General features: G+C 54.6%; 1 protein-coding gene across 1 annotated transcript in view; it reads left to right on the top strand.

Annotated features, from left to right (window-relative positions):
• The window catches only part of PLXNA1 (plexin A1), a 114,283-nt gene that overhangs the window by 1,203 nt on the left and 88,867 nt on the right, over positions 1-24,213 (top strand). The window contains exons 2-3 of the mRNA XM_050979178.1: positions 12,607-13,953; positions 20,050-20,232. Coding sequence (XP_050835135.1) covers positions 12,751-13,953; positions 20,050-20,232 — 1,386 coding nt within the window. The 5' untranslated portion in view covers positions 12,607-12,750. The remainder of the gene's footprint in view (positions 1-12,606; positions 13,954-20,049; positions 20,233-24,213) is intronic.

Raw genomic sequence — 24,213 nt, 5'->3', positions numbered from 1 at the left:
CGTGGGAGGCTGCGGTACCTGTGTGCGGGGCTGCGCCGGTGCGCGCCTCCCGCCGCCGGTGTGAACGTGGAAGGTGGCGAATAAAGCCGGCTGCGCTCTCGGGGTCCCTTAGCCCATTTCCATTCCTGCCTAGCGAACGCACGCGGCAGCTCCGGCTTGCGATCGGGGAGGGATTTGCAAAATCTCTGTGGCATGCTGAAATAAATCCCGGAATCCCGCAATCGCCTTCTCCTCCCTTGTCTTCCTTGGGGGAAAATTCTTCCTTCTGCCTCTGGCCGAGCGCCGGGGTAGGGGGAGCCAGGGGAGAGGGGCTGGTGTGTAAACAGGGCTTAACATGAAGGTCACTGGTTAAAGAGGAGACGGATGGGAGAGAAAAGACAGGCATTAACCTCACTTGTTAGCTCCCCCCTGGCTTCTGCTTGGGGAGGACAAAACAAAAGCAGAACCTGCTAACGGGGGGAATGAATATTCATGATCGTTCTCGTGTGCTCCGGGACGCGGAGGGGAGAAAAGTTGGGCAGATGAGCCCCCTCCCGAAGCTGCTTTTCCTCCAGCTTGTGAGAAAATCCTTTTTTGCTGAGCGAGAGCTGTGTCGGGGGGAATTAACAGCCTTTTGCTGGATTTCTTTTTTAAATTGTTTTAGTTTTTATTTTCTTTCGTGTGCGGCTGCAAGAATTAAAAAGAAAGGGGAAAAAAAAGAGAGGAGCTGAGGCTATTGACTACATCAAAGGTTATCCATTTGAAAACACCATTTTCCTCTGAACAGCGGCTAATTGCTTCCTGAACAATCCCAGGGTCTTTTGTATATACTCAGTGGGTAAAATGAGTGACTCGATGTCTCTCTCTTAAGACACTGGTGACCGAACAGGGCGGAAAGGTGGAGAAGCCAAGGAAAAGCAGTGGTGCAGATGCCTCTGGGAGGATGCATGGATAATTTCTTAAGTGGCTGCAAGGAGGCAAGGTTTTTTTCTTCCCGCTCGCTGCCGAGTGATCTGCTGGTGCCAGTGGATGCCGGTGCCGGCAGCGGTGTGGCGACACGGGGCTGTAAGGAAGGCTGGTAAGGAAGTTTGGATTCAAAATACCCGATCATGCGTGTGATCTGGTGCTCCCCATCCGCCTGTGGCTTTGGCTGCTGCTGTCGCTCCTCCGAGAGAGACAAGCCTGGATGCGCTCGCTGCTCTCGAGGGGCTGCGGGGAGGCAGCGCCGGGGGCTGCCTGGCTCCTGCTCCCCTGGGTGGCTGGGCTTCCTGCAGCTGCTACCCTGAAGATTAAAGTTCTGGCGACGTTGCTTTTGTTAGCATGTTGTTAGCGGCTTCGGGGAGAGTTTTCCCCTTTTGGCTGTTTTTTTTTTTTTTTTTTTTTTTTTTTTTAATAGAAGCATCAGATTTGGAGCAGAGCGCAGGCATCTGCCTTCGTGCACGCTCGGGCTGTGCACGGAGCTGCGGAGCAGAGCCCTTGTGCTCCGTCACACAAAGCCCTTTCCCCGAGCGAGGCAATGCCCTGCGAGAGATAAACAAACTCCTCTGAACTCCGCTGGAGACGGGGCCGAGGGCCATGCCGGCGGCTCCCGGGGAGTGTGCTCCAGCGGGGCTTTGCGCAGCCGAAATTGAAAGGGCAATAAAGCGGCGCTGCTGCGTGCTGGCAGGGCTGCCTCCCCTCCTCCATGGCGGCGGCAGCCGGGGCTGCCCCTGCCCTGCTCCCTGCGTGCCAGTGTCACGCCGGGCCGGTTATTTCCGTGGGTTCTCTGCGTTTGACTTCTGCAGAACAAAGCGAAGGATCTGGCCCTGGGATCGGACTTAATGAAGGGACCTCGGATGTGTTTATTCTCTAGGCTGAGTGTGGGTCAGGGCCTTTGTTGCTGGCTGCCCTGCTGCTGGCTGCAGCACTCCCCGCCGCGAGAGCCGGAGCCAGCCCTGGGCCGGCGGTTCCCGTGCACAGAGATCGGTGCTGCCGCGCTGGCGACACCAGCTCCTCAAACCGGGGGGGCATTAGCCGTGCTGGGCTCCTGCTGAGTCCCGCTGGCCTTTGTTGTAATTGCCTTTCTGTGTAGGGTGTTCTGGTGCCTTGGTCATTTGTGTCCCCAGTAAGAAGTCAGTCATGGTTTTTGGCACCTTTGGCTCAATGGAAGGGGTGCCTTGAAAGAGCCAGGACGGCAGAGGTGCTGGCGTGTCTCTGTGCAGCGACAGGAGGGTGGGCATGGGTCACCCCAATGCCCACAATGCCATCCTCACTGCCTGCAAGCTTGAATTTTTCATTGATCTGAACTGGTGGAATGCATGTATTGAGAACTTAGATTGTTGATGTCTCTGATCCATTAATGTCTCCTTCAAGTTTGTGTGCTATGTGGAAAAAGCTAGTGGTTAGAGGGTTCCTAGCCAGGGTTTGACCAGTGAATGGCTTGGTGATGTACCATGTGTGTAGAGAAAGGCCCAAAGGCCAGGAATTGTGAGTGATCTAGAGCTTGGTTCATCATGTACCTTGACTCCTTAACTTTCCTGAGTTCAGACTTGGGGCCCCTTTTCCCACCAAGGTGCTGAGTGCCATGGCTTCATGCAAAATGAGGAGGAGAAAGTGTTTGCCACCATCCACTGGTGAGGTGGCTGGTTTGGCTTTAGACTGGAGGCAACCTGCTTCTTCTGTGGCTGTACCTGGGAAGTGTTCCATGCAGTGCTCTGGGGAGCACCCCACTACAGATATGTGGTACTTGGTGAGAACATGTGTGCTCTGACACTGTTCCTGTCCCACAGCCTCATCCACTGTTCCTGCCCCTCTTAGCCTTCCCCACAGTGCAGCCTGGGATGTAGATTCCCCAACATCGTCTGCCTGTTACGCTTGGAAGTCACATTGGAGCAAACATCTTGTGCCTCATGGAGGAGAACTGCAGACAATAAATAAGTTTTGGTGGTTTCAGTGCCAGGCATGGGCAGTCCTGGCTCTTTTGCCCTGCACTCACCATGTGCTGTATCCAAGCCCACACCTTCCCATGGGTTTGTCAGAGCGTGGCCAGACACAGGAAGGTGTCCTTGTTTGCCTTGCTTCCCTGAGCACTTTGTGGCTGCCTCCAGCCCTTGTTCCAGTGGAAGCCACCATTAAAAAACCTGAATGAAAAACATCTCAAAGTTTATTTTCCCTTTAGCCAAGGCTTGGCACGCCTCCTCTTTGTTGCTGGTGTGCCGAGAGGTTTGAGTCTGGAAGAAAACTCCACATCCAGGTCATCAGGCTCACATTCCACAAACACTTTTGCTCCTTTCTCCTCTGAAGTTGCCTTGCATGGTGCAAGATGGACTATTTTGGGTGATTCCTCTGTCCCCACGGTGTCTCAGTGTAATGAGAGCTAAATTCACCCCTGGCCTGTGCCCAGTTGTGCTGGTCTGTGCCTGGGGCCAGAGACCCTCGTGAGTTGCCTGAAGCACAGAGGAGATTTTTTGTTGCTGGGGTCAGCTCAGGGCCTGATGCGAGGGAGGGTGCAATATCCTCTTTGCTCCTTGAGCTGAGATTGTGAGGGATTTTGCTGGAGAAAGTGCCCAAGGTGAGAACATGCCAGGGGTGCCAGGGACAGGCTGTGTGGCTCTGGGGGTCATGCTGTGCAGGGACCATCTCTTCCTCATCTCTCCTCCCCACCGGCAGCCTGCAGATCAGCCCTGGGGCTCGCTGCCCACCTCCTCATCCTGAGCATCCCTCAATCTGCCAGCCAAATTGGCACAGAGGCCTGGGAGCACTGCTAATCCAATTTGGGCAGTTTAGCTGCACTTTGCTCTCCGTGCTGCTGGCCGGAGCTTGGAGCTTTAATCCGGCTAATGACCCCAGCTTGAGTAACCAGGACTGTTCTCTTGGTTCAGTTTTCCTTTCTGTCGGCGATGGTGAAGGGCTGAGGCTGCTTCTGAGTCCTGTCTGTGGTAAGAGGGATGGTTTTCAGGTATAGGTTTGTGTAGGGACTGGAGGGTGAGGGCAGCGTGGAGGGACGCTGCAATCCCTGCTTTCTCTTTGTGAGATTTCTCCTTCCCTCTTCCCGTTTTTTTTCTTCTCTCCCTCTTTTTCTGGTGAAGATAAGCCCTTCTTCCGGAGTTATTTTGCAACATAGTATTATTTTCAGGAAGGCAAAGCCAAGAAAAATAAAAGCGTCTCTCTTTCTTGGGTTGCCTACTGTTTAATGTACAAAATACAGGGGTGGTAATTGCATTAAAACATGTATAATTATACTGGAGGGAGGAAAAAAAATCTTGCTAATTGCACATGTGTTTTGAACTGATAAATGTTGAGTGACTCTTCATGTTTTCTTGGGAGTTTGGAGGAGCAGAGATGCAGTCTGGCATGTGAGGGGTTGGGAGCGGGGATGGTTTCCCAAAATTATTGGGAGGCTTGGATGCTCTGAGCACGTCTGGGGTAGTGTCAATGTCGGGGGGCTGATCCTTTGCAGATTCACCTCCCCATCCAGGCAAGTCTTGGTGTGATTGTAGGAGCCCTATGAGTCCCTTTGCTTTATGTGTTTACTTAAACAACTGTTCGTCAGAATATACAGGCTCTCTCACAGGAGTCAATTCCTGGCAAGAGAAGACGCAAATTCCTGTGTTAGGGGGAGAAATTTCCTGAGTGTGTAGCCCCACATCCGCGGGCTGTTCCCCCACTTTACCAGAGTGTTGGTGTGAGCGGGTGCTGCTGGGGGGCAGCGGGGAGGAAGGATGGTCACACTCGTTTCAAGTGGCACGATGTATAAAAACCACGTTTCCTCCTGCGAATGCCGACCCCGTCAGAGCTGCCGATAACATCGCAGGTGATTATAATGGCACTAAGTTGTTTGCTTTGTGCATGCGGCCGGGCTTTGTGTACGGGCGGTTGCTTCGCTCTTCCTGTGCAGACTGTTAGTTTCAACAGGGGAAGAGGAAAACCCAAAAATATTTTAGGAGGAGTTTAAAAATAATCTTGGAGCTTGGCTGGTGGGCAGGATGTTTCGCAGGATCGTGTTCCCTGCTGGTCCGTCTCCAGCTTTGTGGCCCTCGGAAGGCTTTGCTGGATAGTGTGAAGTCCTGCATTGTAATTTTGGCCAGCCTGAGGGCTTGCTGTTGGGCTCTGGGAGCTGGAGTTCGATGGGAGTCTGCCCTGGGATTTGACTTTTGCACTGGGTAGATCTGGCTGCCCTGTAGCAGAGCAGTGTCAGAGCCGGGGCGTGAGCCCCAGCTTCCAGCTGCCACGGCCTCTGTAAAACATTTATATCAGTTCCCCAGCATTGCATTCCCTCCACCCCCATCTGCTTCTCCATGGTTTTTATTCCTACAAGTGTTGGCATGCTGGCAGGGTCCCTGCCTGCCCGCTGCTGCTTATCTCCGTGTCCGGCTCCTGGATGGCTGCTTCCTTTCTGGAGTCAAGGGGGGGCTCTCCCCTCTCTGCCGGGACCAGAATCGGCCCGATGAGCCCCGCTGAAGTCAAGAACCTGTTTTTCAGGCTGATGTCATCGGGAAGAAATGGGGGAGGAGGAAGGCAGGAAAGCAGCGCCGTTTCCGAAGGAGAGCCGCTGCCGAGCCCCATGACGCTGACAGTGGCCCCGGCTTCCACGGCTCCCGCTGTTATTCCAGATCAGCACGGCCGAGGTGCCCGTGGGGCACTGGCACATGCGGGAGAGGTCCCGCTCTGCCCGGGAGAGGGCTGGGAGGGAGGGATGCCACGGTGCCGGGGAGCGTGTCAGCTCCCAGCACAGCAGGATCTCTTGGCCCACCGGCTGTGCCTTGTATGGCACCCTGGCCTTCCGTGGGGGTGGTGGCACTTGCTGGAGCTGCCATCCAGCCACTTTCATTAGCAGAAAGTGGGATTTTGGCAGAGGTGCTTGGGCAGCCCTCCCTGCACAGGCGAGCAGCCGCCTCCTCTCGGTTTTGCGCTGAAAGAGCCAGTCCATGATGCTGATGCCTGTTGGAATCTCAGCTCCTCATTCATGGCGTCAGGCCATAGTAGCAAGGTGATGGCTTGGGGCTGCAGCTGGGATCTGCAGGAAGAGGAGAAGCCTTGCACTGCCCTCCCTCCCAGCCAGCAGCTCATGGCTGCACCCATGCACTGAAGTGCGCTCTGCCCCGGTCTGGTGGATGAGACCCCCTTGCTGTGGGAAATTGGGCTGGGGTGTGCTGTGTTGGCACTGCCCATAGGAAAGCAGAGTGCGGGCACAGCCACTGCAGAGGCACCTCCCTGTAAATATCAGATGCTCTTTGCCTGTGGTACTGTGAATGAAGTTTCTTTTGGACTCTCAGAACAGTTTCTCCTGTGGTGGTGTTGCTGTGGAGAGACTTTTGGGCTTTCCCCCTTCCTGTCTCTGCCTGTCCCTTTGCCAGATGAGGCTCTGCTCTCTCTCTGGATGTCTCACTTCTCCTGGGTGAGCTTCACCTTGGGAAAATAAAACATGGGGCTATGATGAACTGGAAACTCTGCAGGGGAAGCAGAGCCAGGACCTGAACCGTTTCCAGCTGTGGTTCTTGGGGTAGCATAACTGAAACAGCAGAGGGGGAAGGATGGAAGGATGATAGGGGAAGGAGAAGAACACATGGCTTGGGAAAACTCATTTGGAGAAGTTTTGTGGTTGTTTTAATCAGAACTAATGTGATGGCAGTCGTGCTTGTCTAGCCACAGGACAGCACAAGTGCTGGTGTCAGCAAGGGGCCAGGCAGAAGCATGGGAATTTCAGTTTAGCTGGCATTAAATCAACCCCAGAATGGCCTCACTTTGCTGGAGTAGAGGGGATCCAGCAACCAGGAATCTTCCTGTGGCAGTGCTCCATTGCAAAGAAGGATCTCTCCAGATTCCCTCTGGGATTTGGGGAAAGCTCTTGTGACAGAGAGGTGAAATAGCAGCTTGGAGAGCTGGGCTGGAAGAGGGGCATTGATCTGGGGAGGGTAAGATCATGGCTTGTGTTTGTGGCTGCCCTGGTCCAGCGAGGGATGTGGAGCAGCAGGCTGGGGAGTGAGGAGTGATGTGTTATTCCCCAGGGAATGAGATCAGAAAAGGGAAGGATGCTGATGGCCAGGGGATCTCTCTTTGGGCTTCCCTGCTGTTTAGAGACCTTGCTTGTGGGTGACCTTCTGGGCCTCTGCAGGTCCAGCTGGACCAAGGTGACCTCTGCCAGCAGGGCTGGTTTTTGGGACATTTATGTGGGGCAGTGGACTGATGGGTTGTGAGAATCAGTCTGGGAGTGTGTGGGCCAAAGCCAAAGGGGGGGAGGGGGTGGCCTTCAGGGAATTTGGTCTGTACTACTTTGTTCTTAAGATGGGGGCAAGATGTTATTAATTGGTCCTGACTGAGGTGACAAAATTTACATAAGGCTGCTGTTTGAAGCCTTGAATTGACCTGGGTGTTGATAGTAGGAAGCTACAGTCATCCCATGGCTGCTGTCCTGGTGCCTTGGGTGGGGGTCTGCGGATGATGAGAGGGACAGAGGGGTTGGAGGAATTGATGGACAAACTTTCTGAAGGAGGATGGGAAGCAGCAGGCTGTGTCCTGTGTGGATGATTACCCATGGGCTGTGCACTGATCTCCATTCCAGGCATCAATCCAGGTCTGTGTACTCCTCTCTCGGCTGCAGGGAGCACAAGGGAAGGTGGGGGGCACTTTCCTGCTGGGAAGCCGAGATCCAGCACATGGGCTGCAAACAGAAAGCCTCTCAGCAGCCTTTGCAGGGTCCCTGTATGAACTGTGATACCCAGGTGAGTTGTGGGAATAAGGCAAAGGACAGCCACAACTCTCACTTCTGGTGTATGGATTTGGGAAATGTGTAAGGTCTCGGTCCATGCTGGTTTCCTGGAAGGGCTGCTGAGGCTGTCCTCATGTGCCTCCCTGCCTTGGGACGCTGTGGTTGTGGGAGCCTGGGTTTCCATCTCGGAAATGCTTGTGAGCCCTTTTTGGAAGGGCTCTCTGCAGAGCAGCCTGCAGTCTCTTGGTGGTGAGTGCACGTAGTGGCTCCAGAGCTGTTCTGGAGTTCAAGCTGTTCTTGGCGTGACATGACTTCTTGCAGAGGACCAGAGAAGGGGAATAGTGCACTTGAGAAATGCTATTTAATTTCCTCACTGCTTGTTCTTTTATGCTCCTTTTTGCTGAGGGTCAAGCTTCATGAGCCCTTGGGCAGTAGACGGCTGCTTCTCCTTGACATGTTTCTCAGAACAAAAGAGGCTGAATTCTTTGCCCTGAAGATCCTTGCAGGGCAGGAGTAGAAGCTGGGGTGGATGGCAGGATGGAATCCTCAGCCCCTGCCTGTGAGGGATGGCAGGAGCCTGGGAAGAAACTGAAGATATTCTTGATTGGGTGATAGTAATGGAAATTGGGGCAGCTTCAGAGCCTGCCATTGATTTCATCAGGGTGTGGTTTGAGCCAGGGATAAGGTTTTTAATGATTTAACTCACTGGCTAGGGAGGGACCCTAGCCAAATAGTTTTCAATGGCTGTATGCAGTGAAAGGAGGAGTTAAAGTTTAGCCCTGTTGCAGCAGTTGCATATGTAGTGCAGCTCGAATTTGTACCACCACCAGGCTTTCCTCATTGCAAGGCTTTTCCCAGGCAGATGAACCTAAAAATACAGCAGCTCTAGGGTGAGGCTGCCTCTCCTGTGACCTGAAGGCTTTTTTCTCCCCTGGATAATCTCCCCCCTCTCCCCTTTGCTAATTACTGGCAGCTTGTAGCTGGTCCCTTCTTGACTGTTTCTTATTGCTGAGAGTAGCAAGTGACTTGGAGGGATTACAGGTGGAGGCCCTTTAGATGCCATTTCCCCTTTTGTGGGTGGGTTATTTGGGGGTTTTCAATCCTATGCTTTCTCTCCTCCAACCTCCCTTGCTAAAGTGCAAGGCTATAAAGCTCTTGGGGTGTTTTTCTGGGAGAGAATCTGCTGGGGTCATGTTGATGGAAAAGCAGGGATGGCAGGCAGGTCTGTGAGTGCCAGATCTGTACCTCTGTGCTTGTCTGCATGTTTAATCCCTGTCTGTGGGTGCTCCCCTGAGTGTTGCTGATTTGTAGGCTAGTGCTGACTCTTGGACTTGCTGCCTGGATGAGTGGAGAGGTGGTCCTTAACTCTCTGTCCAGTCTTTGCCTTTTAAGGTTAGTTTTTCATCCCAGTACTCTTTCTTTGTGCTATCAAAAGTGATGATTGTTTTCCCAAAGTGTGATCTCCCATCCCAAGAGCAGGTTTTTGGGTATATTGCAGGACCAGGGAGCTCTCAGCCTCTGGGGATGAGTGCTGCTGCCCCTTGCCACCTCTCCAGCAGCCAGGAAGGGTGGCACTGGCATCTCTGGGGCATGTCCATTGCTTGCTGCTGAAAGGCTCATTGAAACAAGGTGGGATCTGTGAGTGTTGGCCCTGCTGAGGTGGGTGACCCCCATCCAAGTCTTGCAGTGGCTGCAACCATCTCAGTGTGGCCACTTGGAGGTGAAATTGTGAGCAAATGTCCTTTCCAGGGAGGATGAAGGGGACTGGGGAGGATTTAGCTCTTGTGCTGGCTTTGTTTGTGATGGCTGGTTTCCTTCTATAAATATATGTGTGTATATACATATATTATGTGTGTGTGCACATGGAAATCAAAACACAAGCCTGTGGTGCTGTCTGGCCAGCAGTGTGGCCCTCTGTGGGGTGAGCCCTGGGAATGCTCAGTGCTGCAGATGCTCTGTGCTGCATCACTTGCTGCCAACTGCATTTGTGGTCCTACTCTCCCAGCTGGCATGCATGCAGCCAGGCTGGAGTGAATTATTTTATTGCTGCCTGTTTCAGGGCAGGGCTCAGCTCCAGGGTACCTGCCCAGGGTTTTCCATGCCTTTGGACTTCACTGGATGTGTTTGTGGTGCAGGTCTTGCTTCCTGGTGGTGGCAGCCATATGGTGGCCCTGGACTGGGTGACCCCAGGGCGAGGTGCTGCTTGAATGCAGCCTCAGGGGTTTGGGTGCCCTGTGGTTTAAAGAGTGTGCCAGTGGAGGAGCTGCCCTGCCTTAGCTGCACTGTGACCTCTCCATGGCACTTGGAGGCTGTGTGACAGCAGGGAAATGCCCTTTGGCTGCTGCTCCCACAGGCAGGGAGCAGGGGCTGTGCTGGCACCCAGGCTCCAGTGCAGGGCTGCCTACACGGTGGTGGGCTTGAGCCCTGCTTTAGTTCAATCCAAAGTTCAGGAACACATATCACTGAATCCCAAAGAAAGCAGACTAACTAACCTTTTGTGCTGTTTTATTTTTATTAATCGTTGCTGATGGTTTTAAGCAGGACTGGACAAAACCACCACTGGTGTCAGGTCACTAGGACGAGATGTTGCTGCTGCAGTATATTTAGGAGCAGAAATCTCTGAGGAGCTCTGCAGAGTGTCATCTCTCAGCTTGCCCCAGCTCTGCCTCACTTTGCTCTCGTTCCAACTCCTGATTTGCAGCGCCCTACGTTAATTTGGGAATCTCCTGTTGGGCTTTCTAGCCCTGGTTTGTGGCAGCAGCTCGACCTCTAGTTCTCTCACCCACTTCCTGAAATAGAAGCAATGAATCATAGAAATGCACCAAGAAAGCAAGTTCCCTGTCATGCTCTCTCATCCTGGCAGGAGTTGCTCTTGTTGGCATCCCCACGCTGCACCAATCTCCCACTGTCACCTTCCCCATCTTCCCCATTCCTTCTCTCCTTGGCATATCACTGACACATGAATTTGGTGTTGGTCTCGTTGCCAGGCAGCCACTGTGCTGTTCCTGGGGGGCTCAGTGTTATGGGAGCAGTGTCTCGGTGACAGCTGTGCCAGTTTCTTGGGGTGGGGAACCACATTCGGGTTTCCTTCAGGAAACCCCAATGCCTGCAGCTGCTGGGCTGTGGCTTTCTGGGCTAACCAGTGGGTTTGTGCTCACAGTGCCACTTGGTCCCATATCAATGTGGTTTGGGCTAATAAGCTCTGATCTAGGGTGCTTGTCTTTATTCTCTTACCAACAAACTCAGACAAATGAAGATTCTGAGCAGTGTGTCTTCTGAGAGTGCCCTTGCCCTCACAGTGTTGTCACTACCTATTCTTTGTTGGGAGGCTCCCGGTGTTGGAAATGTTGGTAGGAATGGGTGCTTAGGACCATGAGGATGATTTCCAGGGTGTTGTTTTGGTTGCCTCCATACCCATGGAGCTTTGTGGCATCTGGATTTGGTCTCAGTGCTGCTCATGCGCTGTGGTCCAAATATCCCTTGAGACTGTTGCCTTGGAGGTGGATGTGTTGGGAAGTTGAAGACAGCAGGGTGAGGAGCATTGTGGGCTGAGGCAGATCTGCAGAGAGGGTTTGGAAGTGGTGCAGAAGCTTTGCCCAATGTATCTGAGGCTCAGGGGAGCTGGCAGGGCTGCAGGGGTGGCCAGGGCTGGGCTTGCCCTGAAAAAGGAGAGGGGAGTCTTGTGTGTGCTGGGAGTTGGAGAAGGGGGAAAGAAGTTTCTCCTTTTCCTTAGATCTCTCCCAGTTGGGCTCTGTGGCTTGGGAGGGGAGCTTGGGTTAGCCATATGGCTCAGTGCTGGCTCAGTGATGATGCAGCCCCCCAAGGTTTGCATGTTGCCTAGCTGGTGGGTCCCAGAGCTCTGCCAAAGGCAGGATGCTGAGGCTGGGGCAGCGTTCAGCCCTGCTGATATGGCATCTGGCTGCCCTCTGACACCCTGCCTCACCAGGGCTGGGATCTGGCAGAGCTGCCAGTCACCGCGGGCCATATTTCCTACCTGGGCCACTCCCTGCTAGGGATCCTCTTGGAGGTTATCCTGGGCTGAGTCAGAGATGGATGATAAGGAGAGAGGGAGAGGCTCTCCTTCTCCTCCACTCCCTTCTGGAGTGGCTTATCTGCATTGGCTGGGAAACTGAGCTGGCGCCCCAGCCATGGACCTTGGTCCCACCTGGGGTGGATGGATTGTGATGGATTGTGATGGTGGGATGGGCTGCGTGCTGACAGGGGGGTTTACACAACCCCAGGTTAGTCTAGGGGTGCTTGTGCCTGTGTGGGGAGGGTGGATGGAGGAGACAGGGATGGGGTATAATGAACTGACTGCTGAGCTGACACAGAGAACAGAGCTGTGCATTGGTTTCCTGTGGCCATCTCCTCCCTGCTGCCAGGAGGCAAAGGTCACCCTGGCGTGGGGTATTTGGCGGGCTCCCTGCTGCTTTGCTTCTCCCTGTTGGTGAGCCCCAGCTGTGGCACAGCAGCAGGCGGAGCATCCCACCCCCCCTGCGTGTGCCCCCTTGTCCCTCTGGAGCCTCTCAAACCAACTGTCTCATGTCTGGACCTGTGTTTTCTAATGCATAGAAATGCCAGAAGGACAGGCTTGTCCTTGTCATGCCCGCGCGCTCCCTCCAGCCCCTCCTGCCTGTGACCCCCCTGGCAGGCAGGTGGCAGGATAGCGGGCAACATGCCAGGGCTCTTGGCTCTCTCAATGCCTTTAAAAGGTGCTTTTGAGATCCTCCTCTGTGTAGGGACTTGGGCTGTGCTTGCTGCTGATCGGGATTTTGCATCTGTTCCCAGCACCACCATGGAGTGGGCCTGGGGCAGCAGATCAGGTTCTCTTCTGCCTGCTAGAAAAATGTGAAGCAGCAGGGTCTTCTGGGTGGGGTGGAACATGCTTGAGACTGCAGGAAAGCCTCCTAACCCCATTTTTCTTGTCTTTCTCCCTCTAGGGTTGACTGGACTGGCCACGCCCACGATTCCCTGAATGCTGAGCGCAGAGGAAGCAGAGGAGAGTGTTTCCCATTAGCTCCTCCTCCCTCCCCCATCCCTTTAGTTTGGGTTTGTTTCTATTTATTTTGTGGCTGGGTTTGGGCATGGCCTTGACTGGATGTGAGGCTGCTGCAATGTGGCTCCTTTGGCTCAAGCACCACTTGTCCATCCACATTTGGACCTTGCTGCTCTTGGGGAGCACCTGGCTACCGCTGGCGGAAGGCAACCCCAAATCTCCCTTTAGGACTTTCCCGGTTACAGACTGGAGCTTGACACACTTGGTGGTCCATAACAAAACTGGGGAGGTCTACGTGGGGGCTGTCAATCGGATCTACAAGCTCTCCAATAACCTCACGCTGCTGCGGACCCACGTGACGGGGCCCGTGGAGGACAATGAGAAGTGTTACCCTCCGCCCAGCGTCCAGTCCTGCCCGCACGGGCTGGTCACGACCAACAACGTGAACAAACTGCTGCTGGTGGACTACTCGGGGAATCGGCTGATTGCCTGCGGCAGTGCCTCCCAGGGGATTTGCCAGTTCCTGCGGCTGGATGACCTCTTCAAGTTGGGTGAGCCCCACCACCGCAAGGAGCACTACCTCTCCAGTGTCAACGAGTCGGGCACCATGTCCGGTGTCATCATCGAGGTGCTGAACGGGCAGAACAAGCTCTTCATCGGGACGCCCATTGATGGGAAGTCGGAGTATTTCCCCACTCTCTCCAGCCGCAAGCTGATGGCCAACGAGGAGAACGCGGAGATGTTTGGCTTTGTCTACCAGGATGAGTTTGTCTCCTCGCAGCTCAAAATCCCCTCGGATACACTCTCCAAGTTCCCCACCTTTGACATCTACTACATCTATAGCTTCAGCAGTGAGCAGTTTGTTTACTACCTGACCCTGCAGCTGGACACCCAGCTGACCTCTCCCGACTCCACTGGGGAGCAGTTTTTCACCTCCAAGATCGTCCGCCTCTGTGTGGATGACCCCAAGTTCTACTCCTATGTGGAATTCCCCATTGGCTGCGTGCAGGATGGCATCGAGTACCGGCTGATCCAGGACGCCTACCTGACCAAGCCTGGCAAGGCTTTGGCCAAGTACCTGGGCATCTCAGAGCAGGAGGATATCCTCTTCACCATCTTCTCCCAGGGCCAGAAAAATAGGGTTAAGCCTCCCAAGGAGTCTGTGCTCTGTCTCTTCACGTTGAAGAAGATCAAGGATAAGATCAAGGAGCGTATCCAGTCGTGCTACAGAGGGGAAGGGAAACTGTCACTGCCCTGGCTCTTGAATAAGGAGCTGGGCTGCATCAACTCGGTGAGTTCCCACCTGTCTTTACTCAAGCCAGACTGTTTCTGGTTTCTGGTGGTGTTCTCTAGCTGGACCTTACCCAGTGATTTGACCTGAGCTGTGTTTTCCCTGTGGATATAGGCAATGTCAGTGAGTTGGGGCTGGGAGGGTGGGATGCTCAGGCCTCAGGGCATCTGCTGCAGCTCTTCTGTAGAGTCCCTTGCAGATGGGTTTGTGGGTGTTGTGTCACCTGGGGCTTGGCGGTGGCTAAGCAGAAGGTGTTGGAAGCAGCAGGATGTGCAGGACAGGGAGTGCTGACCTGATGGAGGGAGGTGGAGAGGCTGGTGGTCCCAGCAGAAGTTGGTCAGATGTTCATCATGGAGGCACCAAGGCACTGTCAGTGAAGTGGCTTTTGGGAATGACCAGTGCAAACTGTCATCCAAGGGTGCAGGAAGTGAGTGCTGCTGTCCTGGAGCAGTGATTCCCAACTGAGGGAGCCCTCCCCTCTGTCCCCAGAGAGGTATTTTCCTGCCTGGTTCTCACCTGGGTGCCTCCGCTCCCTGCTGGTGTCTCAGCTGCTCAGTGTGGGACCTCTGAGTCCTGGTGGGCAGGGGACCTCCCAGCTTGGCTCTTGGGGTTTGTTTTCTCATTGAACTGTCACTGTTACTGCATTCTTTTCTGGGCAATGTTACAAACCACTTGTAGTTGCTGGAGGATACAACTCCAGGCGATGGAGAGGTCATAGGCTGGATAGTCCCCGAGTAGGGTCAGATATGGGGCTGAGGCAGTGTTGGGCTGCTGGTGTGTGTGTTTGGGAGGGTCTGGTGGAGGTCCTGACACACCTGCTATCACCCACCTCCCCCAAGTCCAGCTTGTTGGTGTTCAGCACCCATCTGCAAGCCCCCAGGCGTGCTCAAGCAGAGCTTTGGGTGCAGGCAGGTAGGCAGGGGGGTCCCTGTGGAGCAGCCCTGCCCTCTCTCCCACCGTCCTCACCGCTGCTCTGAAGGAGACAGCTAACAGCTGCCTGACAAAGTAAAGGGTTTGCTGTCAAGAGCGCTGGGCTCACAAATCAGATTTTGGCTTTGAACTAATTCAATTTTGCTGGAAAATGATGAAATCGTTACACGGCTGCCTGTTGGGCCGTGCAGCTGCTGGCTCTGGTGTGGAGCTGCTCACTGCTCCGTGCTGCCTCCTGCACTCCTGGCTTGCTGCTCCCAGTGCCCCACATCCCTGGGTTTGGGGAGGCTGCTCTGCCCCCCTGCACTCCAGGGATGGTTTTAAACCCTGGTCCTAGGATTGCTGCCTGGTGGCCAGCCCCTGGGAGTGACTGGATCTCAAGGTACTCTCTGGGTCCTGCAGATATGGCTCTTGGGGCTAGAAGGATGTGTGCCCTGATGGGGAGGCTCCTGCTTTTGTAAGAGTTGGGCTGGGGAGTGACACCCTTCTCCAGGGGAACCAGGTGGTGTTTTCTGTCCCCGTCCTTCTCCAGCTGCCAGGCAGAGCGGGGCAGGACATGACTGGATCATAAGTCAAGCCCTCAGCTCCTTGCTGTGTTGTGCACAGGCCAAACCAGACCACTGGAAGTATGTAGCCTCTTTCTGGCAGGAATTTCTGTGACCCTAATAAAATAAAGCCACCTCTGGAGTGGGTCAGGGCAGTCCTGGTGGGTCACCATCTCTTGGTGCTGAGGAGTGGCCAGAAAATAAAGGACATACTGGTTTTTTAATTTATAAGGAGGCAAAATATAATTGCTCAAGTCAGTGGTTGTTTGGGATTTACACCTCATCCATATGGAAATGTGCAAGGAGCTCTCTTGCTGTGTTCCTTCATGGCAGTAAGGGGTGAGGCTGGCCCATGCTGGAGGAGGTTTTGTCAGCACTGCACTCCCAGATCTCAAATAGTGCAGGGCCACTGGATACTCACCCTCAGTGCTGCAGGGTAGCTCCAGAGCTGGTGCTGGAGCTGGGAGGACAGGCTACCAGGCTTGGCAGATAGCTCAGGAGATGCTGGTGATTCCTCTCCAGTGCGGGTGAGTGGAGTGAATTCCTGCTTCCCATTTCTCTCTCCCTCCTTCTGGAATCCAGTGATCTGGAAGAGGGAAGGGGAAGTGAGCTGGCTGTGTAGGAAGACTCCTCACACTGGTGCCTTCAGACCTGAGCATGGACTACCAAATGCAGAAGAGGCACCTTGTGGGAGCACCCAGGCCATTTCCCTGTGCCAGCCCCACTGCCTAAATTGCCCCTGACCCTCTCCAGAGGCTTTGCTGCTCCCAGGTTTCACTCAGAGGGGTTTGGTGTTGTGTAGCCAGGCTCTTTTCTTCCCCTGTGCAGCACAGGGCTGGGAGGTCTTTGTGCCTGGGGCCAGATGTGCTCAGCACATCTGCCCAGTGCTCCTGTCCCCAGACTGGGGGGAGCAAGGGCTGGTGTAGTGGGGCTGGGAAAGGGCACAGGGCTGGAGCTGGAGTGCAGATGTTGCAGCAGGGAGTTATTTAGAGTTCCTGGAGCCCTTGACTCCTGGGCTGGCAGTGTGGGCAGAGCTAGTGCCTGGAGCCAGTGTGATGTGGCATCAGCTTTCTCTGGGCTACCCCAGGGAGAAAATGAGTTTTGACTCCTCAGTAAGGCTTGCTGCCCAGTTTGCTGGCTCAGGACAATGGCTGGTGACAAACTGGCTTAAAGTGGGCCAGGATAAGCCAAATCCTTTCCGGGGCAGCCAGAGAAATGCAGGTGGTAACAAACGTTACCACACTCAGATTATTCCTGAGCAGTAATTAATGCACAAAAAGCCTGGCATCCCAGCCTGGCACTTAGTACCAGCCTCCTGTAACCTCCTCCCTGGCTCTTTGCATCCCTCCACATCCTCCATCACAGCCCCTGGAGGTGCACAGAGGGAATGGGGTGAGCCTATAATGGTGTTAACTGGCGAATTACTGGCTAATTAATAATGCTGAGTGATGCGAGCCTTGTCGTGCTGTCTGTTCCCTCATTGCTTTCGTAAGTGGGCTTGAAGAGAGGCAATGAGACAAGGCATATCAGGAGACACCCGCTCCTGCTCACTTGGTGCTGTGGGCCTGCTTTCCCTCTCCTTCAGGTCCCTTTCCCCAGGAAATCCGAATTTCCTGACCCTGTTTTGGGGAGGAAAAAATAGTGCTGGGAGAGAGAAGACTGCTGTGCTGTGCAGATAGCTGCCCTGGGGTGTCTGAGCCAGGGGCAACTGAGAGGAGTGCCAAAGAAAAGCATGGAAATAAAAACAAAAGATAAAAAATAATTAAAAAGACCCCCAACCCCGCCCTTGCAATAGGCTGAAGGCTGCGGTCCCTGCAAAAACCCCAGGCAAATGAGAGATTGGGCAGATCCCGACGCCTCCTGCCGATCCCCGAGTCTCTTGCAGATCCCAGCATCCGCAGGCTCAAACGCTGCAAGGTCACTGGACCCACATGCCATGGTGTGTGTCTGTCCCTGCCAGCACCGGCTGGGGCACAGCTGTCCCCCTCTGTCCATCCTGCCCTCCGTCCCTCTGCCTTGCCTCTCCCTGCAGCCCGCATCTGCCAGGGATGTCGGTGGGTTCCATAACCCCGGCACTGCCGCCCTTGGCCCGACCTCTGTGCCGCCTGCGCTTCCCTAACGAGGCAGTTTGCTGTTAATGAGCTAATTGTCGGCGTAATTATTTATCGAGGTGGTGTCGGCATGGCGGCGGCGGGAGTTCCTCGGTCCCAGAGCGCAGCTGTATTTGTCATTTCCCAGAGAGTATGTTGAGACAAAGCAGAGAGCAGTAAACACCATAAACATCTCTCCTCTTGCATATTCAGCAGCCGTGGGGTTGGGGAAGCTGCAGATTGAGCTCAGAGAGAGCAGAACCTGCACCCAGGGGTGCCAGGGCTTGAATACCTTTGCAGCATTGCCCCGAACCCTTCTGCTACTGCAGATGGCTGGGTGGGAGGTGCTGGGGTTTATTTGGGCTGTGGGGGACAGAATCTTTTCCCCAGCAAAGCAGCTGAGAAATCCCAGGTATTTGGATGGGAGCTGTGTATCGGCTGGAGCATTGCTGGCATCTCACTCTGTGATTAGGAAGATAATTTTCTAGGATCTGCTGTTTTAAAATTCCTATTCTCGTAATGCAGAGGAGGATGCTTAGTGTGTGTGTTAGCCAATGGATAGGAGAGGGCAAGACTGGCATTCAGAGGATGAGTGCAGAGCTTGTGATTTCCCTTCCCTCTTTATCTTGTGTTTGCAGAGACGTGCAGTGCCCCATGTTCCTGTTTTGGGGATCCCTGTGTCTGTCATGACTGTCAGAGTTCCCCTAGTTCAGAGAAGGATGAGCAACAGTCAGGCAGGGAAGGGATTTGATCTTTGTACATTAGCTTAACACCCAAAACCAGAAGTTGGAGTAACTGAGGGGGCAGACCAGCATCCCTGGAGTGCCTGGAGGGCTCAGTCTGACTGGTCCTTCCTTTTTGGAAGGCTGACACAGCATTGAGTTCCTGCTGCAGGAACTGCAGGGATTGGGACCACTGGCCCTGGAGCTGGAATGGTGGCATGGTGAGGAGGGCGAGCAGCCTTGCCATGGCTGTGGGAGGTCAATGCCATTGAAGCTGCAAGTGTATTGTGCTGGGGCACGGAAAAGTGCCGTGTTTTCTCCCCTCCACATGGGTGCCTGTTGGTGGGAGCTGGTCTGGGCTGATCCTCACTTCCCAGGCAGAGATGAGTGGGAATTACAGAGCTCTGTACTGCCCTTGCGTACGTGGAGCTTGGGAGCTCGGCATTTTCCCATATGCTCTGTGCACATGCGGTATGGATTTAAAACCCCTTGGGGACTGGCATGCATTTGGAGCCTGCTGCTTGCCAAAAAACCTCTCTCCCCTTTAAATTCAGAATTATATAAGGAGCCTTGTGAAGCGGAAGAATCCCGTGACCGGAGCAGGCTGTCTCCCTGTCAGCCATGCCTGCCTTGCCTCTTTACCCTCCTGTATCCAGGCTCGCTGCCACCCTTGGGGATTTGGCAAAGCCCTTCACTGCCTGGGACAGAGCAGGGATTTTGCTGATGCTGTGTGACCACGTGAGGCTGTTGCCTCGTGTGGGAACACTGGGAGGCCCATGTGCCCCCCAGGCCAGACAGCTGTGGCCAGGGTCTGTTGTTCTGCTCTGCAGGTCTGGTGAGGATGCTCGAGGTAGGGGTGAATGCTGGTGGATCTGGTCCTGCTCCCACTCCCCTGCCTGCATCTCAGCTTTCACAGAGGGCATCCCCTTGTCTTTGCCTTGCCCATCATGGCACCATCCCTGAAGGAAGTCCATGCTCTCACAACCCTGAGAGTGGACAGAGGCCAGTGCAGCCCTGCTTCTGCCTTTCCCCAGGCAGAGGGAAAGCTTGCAGAAGCTTCTTCAGATCTGTGGGTTTGAGCTGTACTGAGGAGGCAGCTGGCTGAGTCAGGCGCCTTGTCTGGGGCAAGGCAGCATGGAAAAAATGTGGGGATTTCCCGAAGACGTTCCTGCGGGAGGAGGAACAGGGCTGGCAGGTGGGTAGTGTGTTTGCTGGAGGCTTTGCTATGTGAAGTGAAGCTCTTCCAGGAGCCCTGACTTGTTTGCCTTGGCATGGCCTCATCTGGGAAATGTTTTTTTCTTTGGGGGAAGGCTGGGGTGCAGGATTCAGCCCCTCCTGCCTCACTGCCAAGCTGATTTTTTTTTGAAACTAGTGCTGGGATGAGGAGGAGAGGAATGTGTGTGTGGTGGGGAGCTTGTGCTGGCATCCCACGTGTCTGAGATGGCACTGGCAAGGAGGGAGGGGGGAGCAGGGTTGCTCCACTGGCTCCTGCTGTGTTTGTAAGTGCTGCTCTGCAGGATGCAGAGGACAGAGAGCCTTGGTCTTGGACTCCAGAGCCTGTTCAAATGTAGAGAGGGCCTGCATGCAGCGCATCTGTCCCAAGTGCCTTACATCAGTGTGTAAGGAACGTTAGGGAAATAGCAACCCATGCCTTCCCTTGGCTGGTGAGGTGGGATGGCTGCAGTAGGAGGCTGCCAAAGGTGCTGTGGCTGGGGGGTGAAGGTAGGAGATGGCTGATTGCCATCTGTGAGGTCCAACGTGTTGAGGCATTGGCAAAAAGCTCATCTCTCCTCTGCTTTCTTCCAACAGCCACTGCAGATCGACGACAACTTCTGTGGCCAGGATTTTAACCAGCCCCTGGGAGGGACTGTCACCATCGAGGGGACCCCTCTGTTTGTGGATAAGGAGGATGGCATGACCTCGGTGGCTGCCTATGACTACAGAGGACAAACTGTTGTCTTTGCAGGCACGCGGAGCGGGAAGATCAAAAAGGTAGGAAAGCCCTCAGTGGGCTGATGGGGAGGGATGACCCTTGCCTGACTGGCCTTTTGTGGGGCACTGGTTGGGCTGCGCTTCCATAATAAGTGACTTGATATGTTTGGGGAAATGTGCAAAGGGCTCATGAGGGGAAATTTCCCCTTGCTTCTCTCTGCCAACTGAATTTATAAATCCTCTGCTCCTTTGGAAGGGTTATGATAAGGAAGGTGAGTCCTTGCTGATGGTTGTTCAGAACCCATCCTGTCATGTTGTGGGGGCAGGTGGGCTTTGCCCTGGAGCTGCCACGAGTCAGGCTCTGTCCATCTGGAGCCTCTGTCCATCTGGCCTTGTCATTGACCTGGGCAGGGTGGGCAGAGGCGGGTGCTGATGGCTCCGGCCTGGCGAGGGGGAGCCTTCACTTCCTGCACCCTGCCTGGGCACAAAAGGCTGCTTGTGGCAATTAGCAAATAGCTCCATGCGTGCCTTTCTCTGCCTGCATCTCCACAGGGCACGGATTTCCTGTTATCATAACATCATGCCTGTAATTACAGCTGTACATGCCCTGTGTAAACATAGCTTCCATTAACACATCCTCAGCCAGGGAGAGGCCATGTGAAGGTCCTGGTAGGGTCCCTGCTACGGGCCAGAGCTTGGCTGGGGGTTTGGCCCATCTCTCTGTGACTTTTAAGGTGCTTCAGCACTCTGTTTTGGGCACAGTATTCTGCATTTTTTCTACATCTCCTGGCCTGTGCGGCCAGAGTGCCCTGCAGGAGGCAGGGTGGTTTCCCTGGCAGGAATCTGGAGCAGGATGCTGTTGTGTAGTCCCCATATGTCCTATTTCCCCTGTTCCCCCATGACCCCTGACAGACCTGCTTGGTGCCCCTGCCTATTAGCAGCGTTTTTGGGGCATGGGCAGCACACTTTGGGGTGGGGGGCATGATGGAGGGGTCCTCTCTAGCCCCACACCTTCTACTTGTCTTTCTGCAGTCCTTGGAGGGTGCAGGGCGGCAGCAGGGCTGTTAGGATGGAGGCAGCTCGTCCTCCCTTCCAGATCAATGAGGGATCCAGAGGGACTGGTGTCATGTTGCTGCAGGCTTCTCCTGCCTCTGGACTCCAGATGGGAGCTTTTAGATGGTGATGGAAAGGGAGGAGCATGTGGGAAGAGGGTTCAAAAAGCCACAGGGACAGTGTTACACCTCTAGTATCTCAGTTACCTAGAGGGGCTGGTGGTTGGTTTTTAGAAGGCAAATTGGATTTTTCTTCTTTCTTTTATTTTTTAATTTTTCCCCTGGTCTTTGCACCTTCAGAGCCATTTGGAAGGGATCAACTGGTGTGGGTGCCTGGTTGGTGTGTAGGCTGCATGCTGCAGCCATGACTGCAGTTAGAACTTGATGCCCAGGTGTGGTTTGAGTGTCCTCCCTCCCTGCAGGGCTTTCTCAAGCTTTGTTTTTCCTGGTTTTGAACTTGGTGCCCCAAAGAGCTGGTGTGGCTCTCTGGCCCTGCAGGGCATGAGGACATGGAGCTGATGAGACTCAAGGGATGGGTCTCAGTCCTGGAATGCTAGGTAGGTTTTCTAGGCTTATCCTGCCTGGAGCCCCCAGATCCCCTGGTGTTGCAGAGCTCTCTAATGGCAGCATGGGAGTACTTTGCAGGCTCCAAGTCCTGCACCACGAGGTGCTCTCCTTGTCCCTGCAGTGACCTTGAGGTGGGCAGCCCAGCCCTCCTGCGGCAGGGGCTGCCTGGCAAAGCGCTGCCTCAGCAGCTACCTGATCCTGCTGCCTGGCTGCCAGGGCCGGAGGCAGGGGAGTGTGAGGGGGGGGCTGCTGACCTGTCTTTGAGTGGAACCAGTGTGTCCCCGGCCAGCGGATGCGATACCTGGCAGGGGTTCAGCAGAGTGTAGCCAAGGTGGCTCCTCCAGGCAGAGAGGATGTGTGTGGGAGGGTGCAACCTTCAGCAGTGGTTGCAATTCCTCTGCTTTTAAACTGTTGGTGTGCTTCCCACTGTCTCCTTGGCAAACACCACACTAGGCTTGGTGCAGCCTGCTGTCCCCCCTGCCCTTTGCAGGAGCCCTGGCAACTCCTCTGGGAGAGGAAGGGCTGTGCTGACAGCTGGGGGCCTCCCTCCCCACCCCCAGGAGCCCTGTAATGGATGCTGCTCTGCTGAGGGGCACCGATCTTGCCATCTGGGCCGGGGTAAGGTCAGGCCAGAGTCACTGCTGTGTCTGGCTTTTCCTTGGATGGCAGCTCCCATGCCCAGCATTTGTCCAGACTGTTGCGTGCAGACAGAACCTCCCTTTGTCCCCCCAAAAAGCCACGCGAGCCAGTGGCTGCCCTGCAGCCTCTCCCCAGCCCTGCCACCAACAGTTGCTGTCGGGAAGGCAGGGTGCTGGGCAGCACCTGCTGCCACCACAGCTGCAGGGAGACCCCAACTTTGGTGGGGGGGTGGAAGGATCTTGCAGGCAATGTCAGATTTGCAAAACTGTCTGTGGGTTAGGGGCTGTGGGCTGGGATGTGGAGGCACCAGGGGGATGGAGGTCACAACCCCTGAGATGCTGAGCGAGTTGCAGCAGCAGAACCCGTGGCAGCCCAGTCTCAGCTTGTCCTGCAGCATTACTGGGCAGGCAGTTATCTTTGGCTGATCCCAAGTTATGTGGAGAGGCCAGGCTTGGAAAGCCCTTGGTCCCGCGTGCTCGCTGTCCTCCGTGCCAGCAGTCATGGGACTGGGGCACTCGGGGAATTCCAGCCATGCCCAGGTGAACAATGCAGGGATGGGTTCCAACACTGCTGGATCTGGCACTGAACCACTTCCTCTGTACTCCTGACCTGGCAGGGACCTGCCCTTGCACCCTATAGTCTGAGACTGCTGTGGATGGGGAAGTGACATGGGAACGTGAGCTATGAGCATGCTGCAGCAGGAATATCAGGGGATGTTTTTGAAAGGGAAATGGAGCTTGTGTCTTAATGCTTGGGTTTTTCCTGGAAACCACCTGTCCTCAACTGGCAATGTTTTTATTGGGCAGTTACAAAAGACAAGCTGGGATAATTATATTTTTTGGGTGGATAGGAAGCTGTGTGTATGGTTGCAGTGGGAGTGCTCAGTCATGCGCTGGAAAGGCACGTTTGACACTGCACCCGTGTCAGCTCTTGAGCTGCGTATGCCAAAGACTTGATTTTGGGTGTGCTTGGGGTGTTGTATGGACAGAGGGAAGAAGGGTGATACTGAAGGGGGTGTGCTGAAGATGGTGCAAGTCCCTCACAGTAACTGCCCCGTGCTGGGCTGGGAGCTGGAGCAGTGGGACATTCTGGGAAGTGCAGTACAGACCCGGCTGCCCTCCTTCACTGCCATCTGCTCCTCGTTATGCAAACACGGCACTGCCTTGGGGCTCTGCTGAGCTCAGTGTAGCCCTTGTGGGTTGACCCAGTTTTGGGTGCAGTCTGGTTATTTTTTGGGGGATGAGCTGAGTTCCTCTCTCAAAGCAGCCAGTGGCTCCCTGCCCACAGCTGTCCTTGGCTGCAGTGGGACAGGGAGGCTGTGAGCTGTCCCTCCTGCCACAGCCCTACAGGAGGTACCCAGCACCTGGGGGGATCCAGGCACTGGAGACCCCTAAGGCAGGTGTGGTTACAGGACAGTGCAGCCTGTGCATTCCGGCCAGGGTAGCCTCGGACTACACATCTCTCGCAGCCAGCTGAGCTCTCATTTTGAGGATTATCTCTCTCCCCCATCACCACTGCAATCCCTGTAGCTCCCTGTTCTGTCCTGGAACTGGCTGGCCTTGGGCATGAACGCATCGTGTCACCCTTGGGAATCTGCTCCCTCCTGGGGCTTGCGCTTGCCACGGCTTGTTTATTCTCTCCCACAGAAAGCACAGCTGAACTGGGCCTATGTCTGGCTGCTTTGATTCACTCCTTTGATAATAATTATAATATTAATAATACTACTAATAAGAAACTCTCCACACTAAGTGGGTTATGCCCATCCCTAACAGCAGGACATGGT

The sequence above is a fragment of the Serinus canaria genome, chromosome 12, assembly GCF_022539315.1.
Source record: "Serinus canaria isolate serCan28SL12 chromosome 12, serCan2020, whole genome shotgun sequence".
In the NCBI taxonomy this organism is placed as follows: domain Eukaryota; kingdom Metazoa; phylum Chordata; class Aves; order Passeriformes; family Fringillidae; genus Serinus; species Serinus canaria.
The sequence above is the reverse complement of the archived record's forward strand: the minus strand, read 5'-3'. Positions and strand labels throughout refer to the sequence as shown.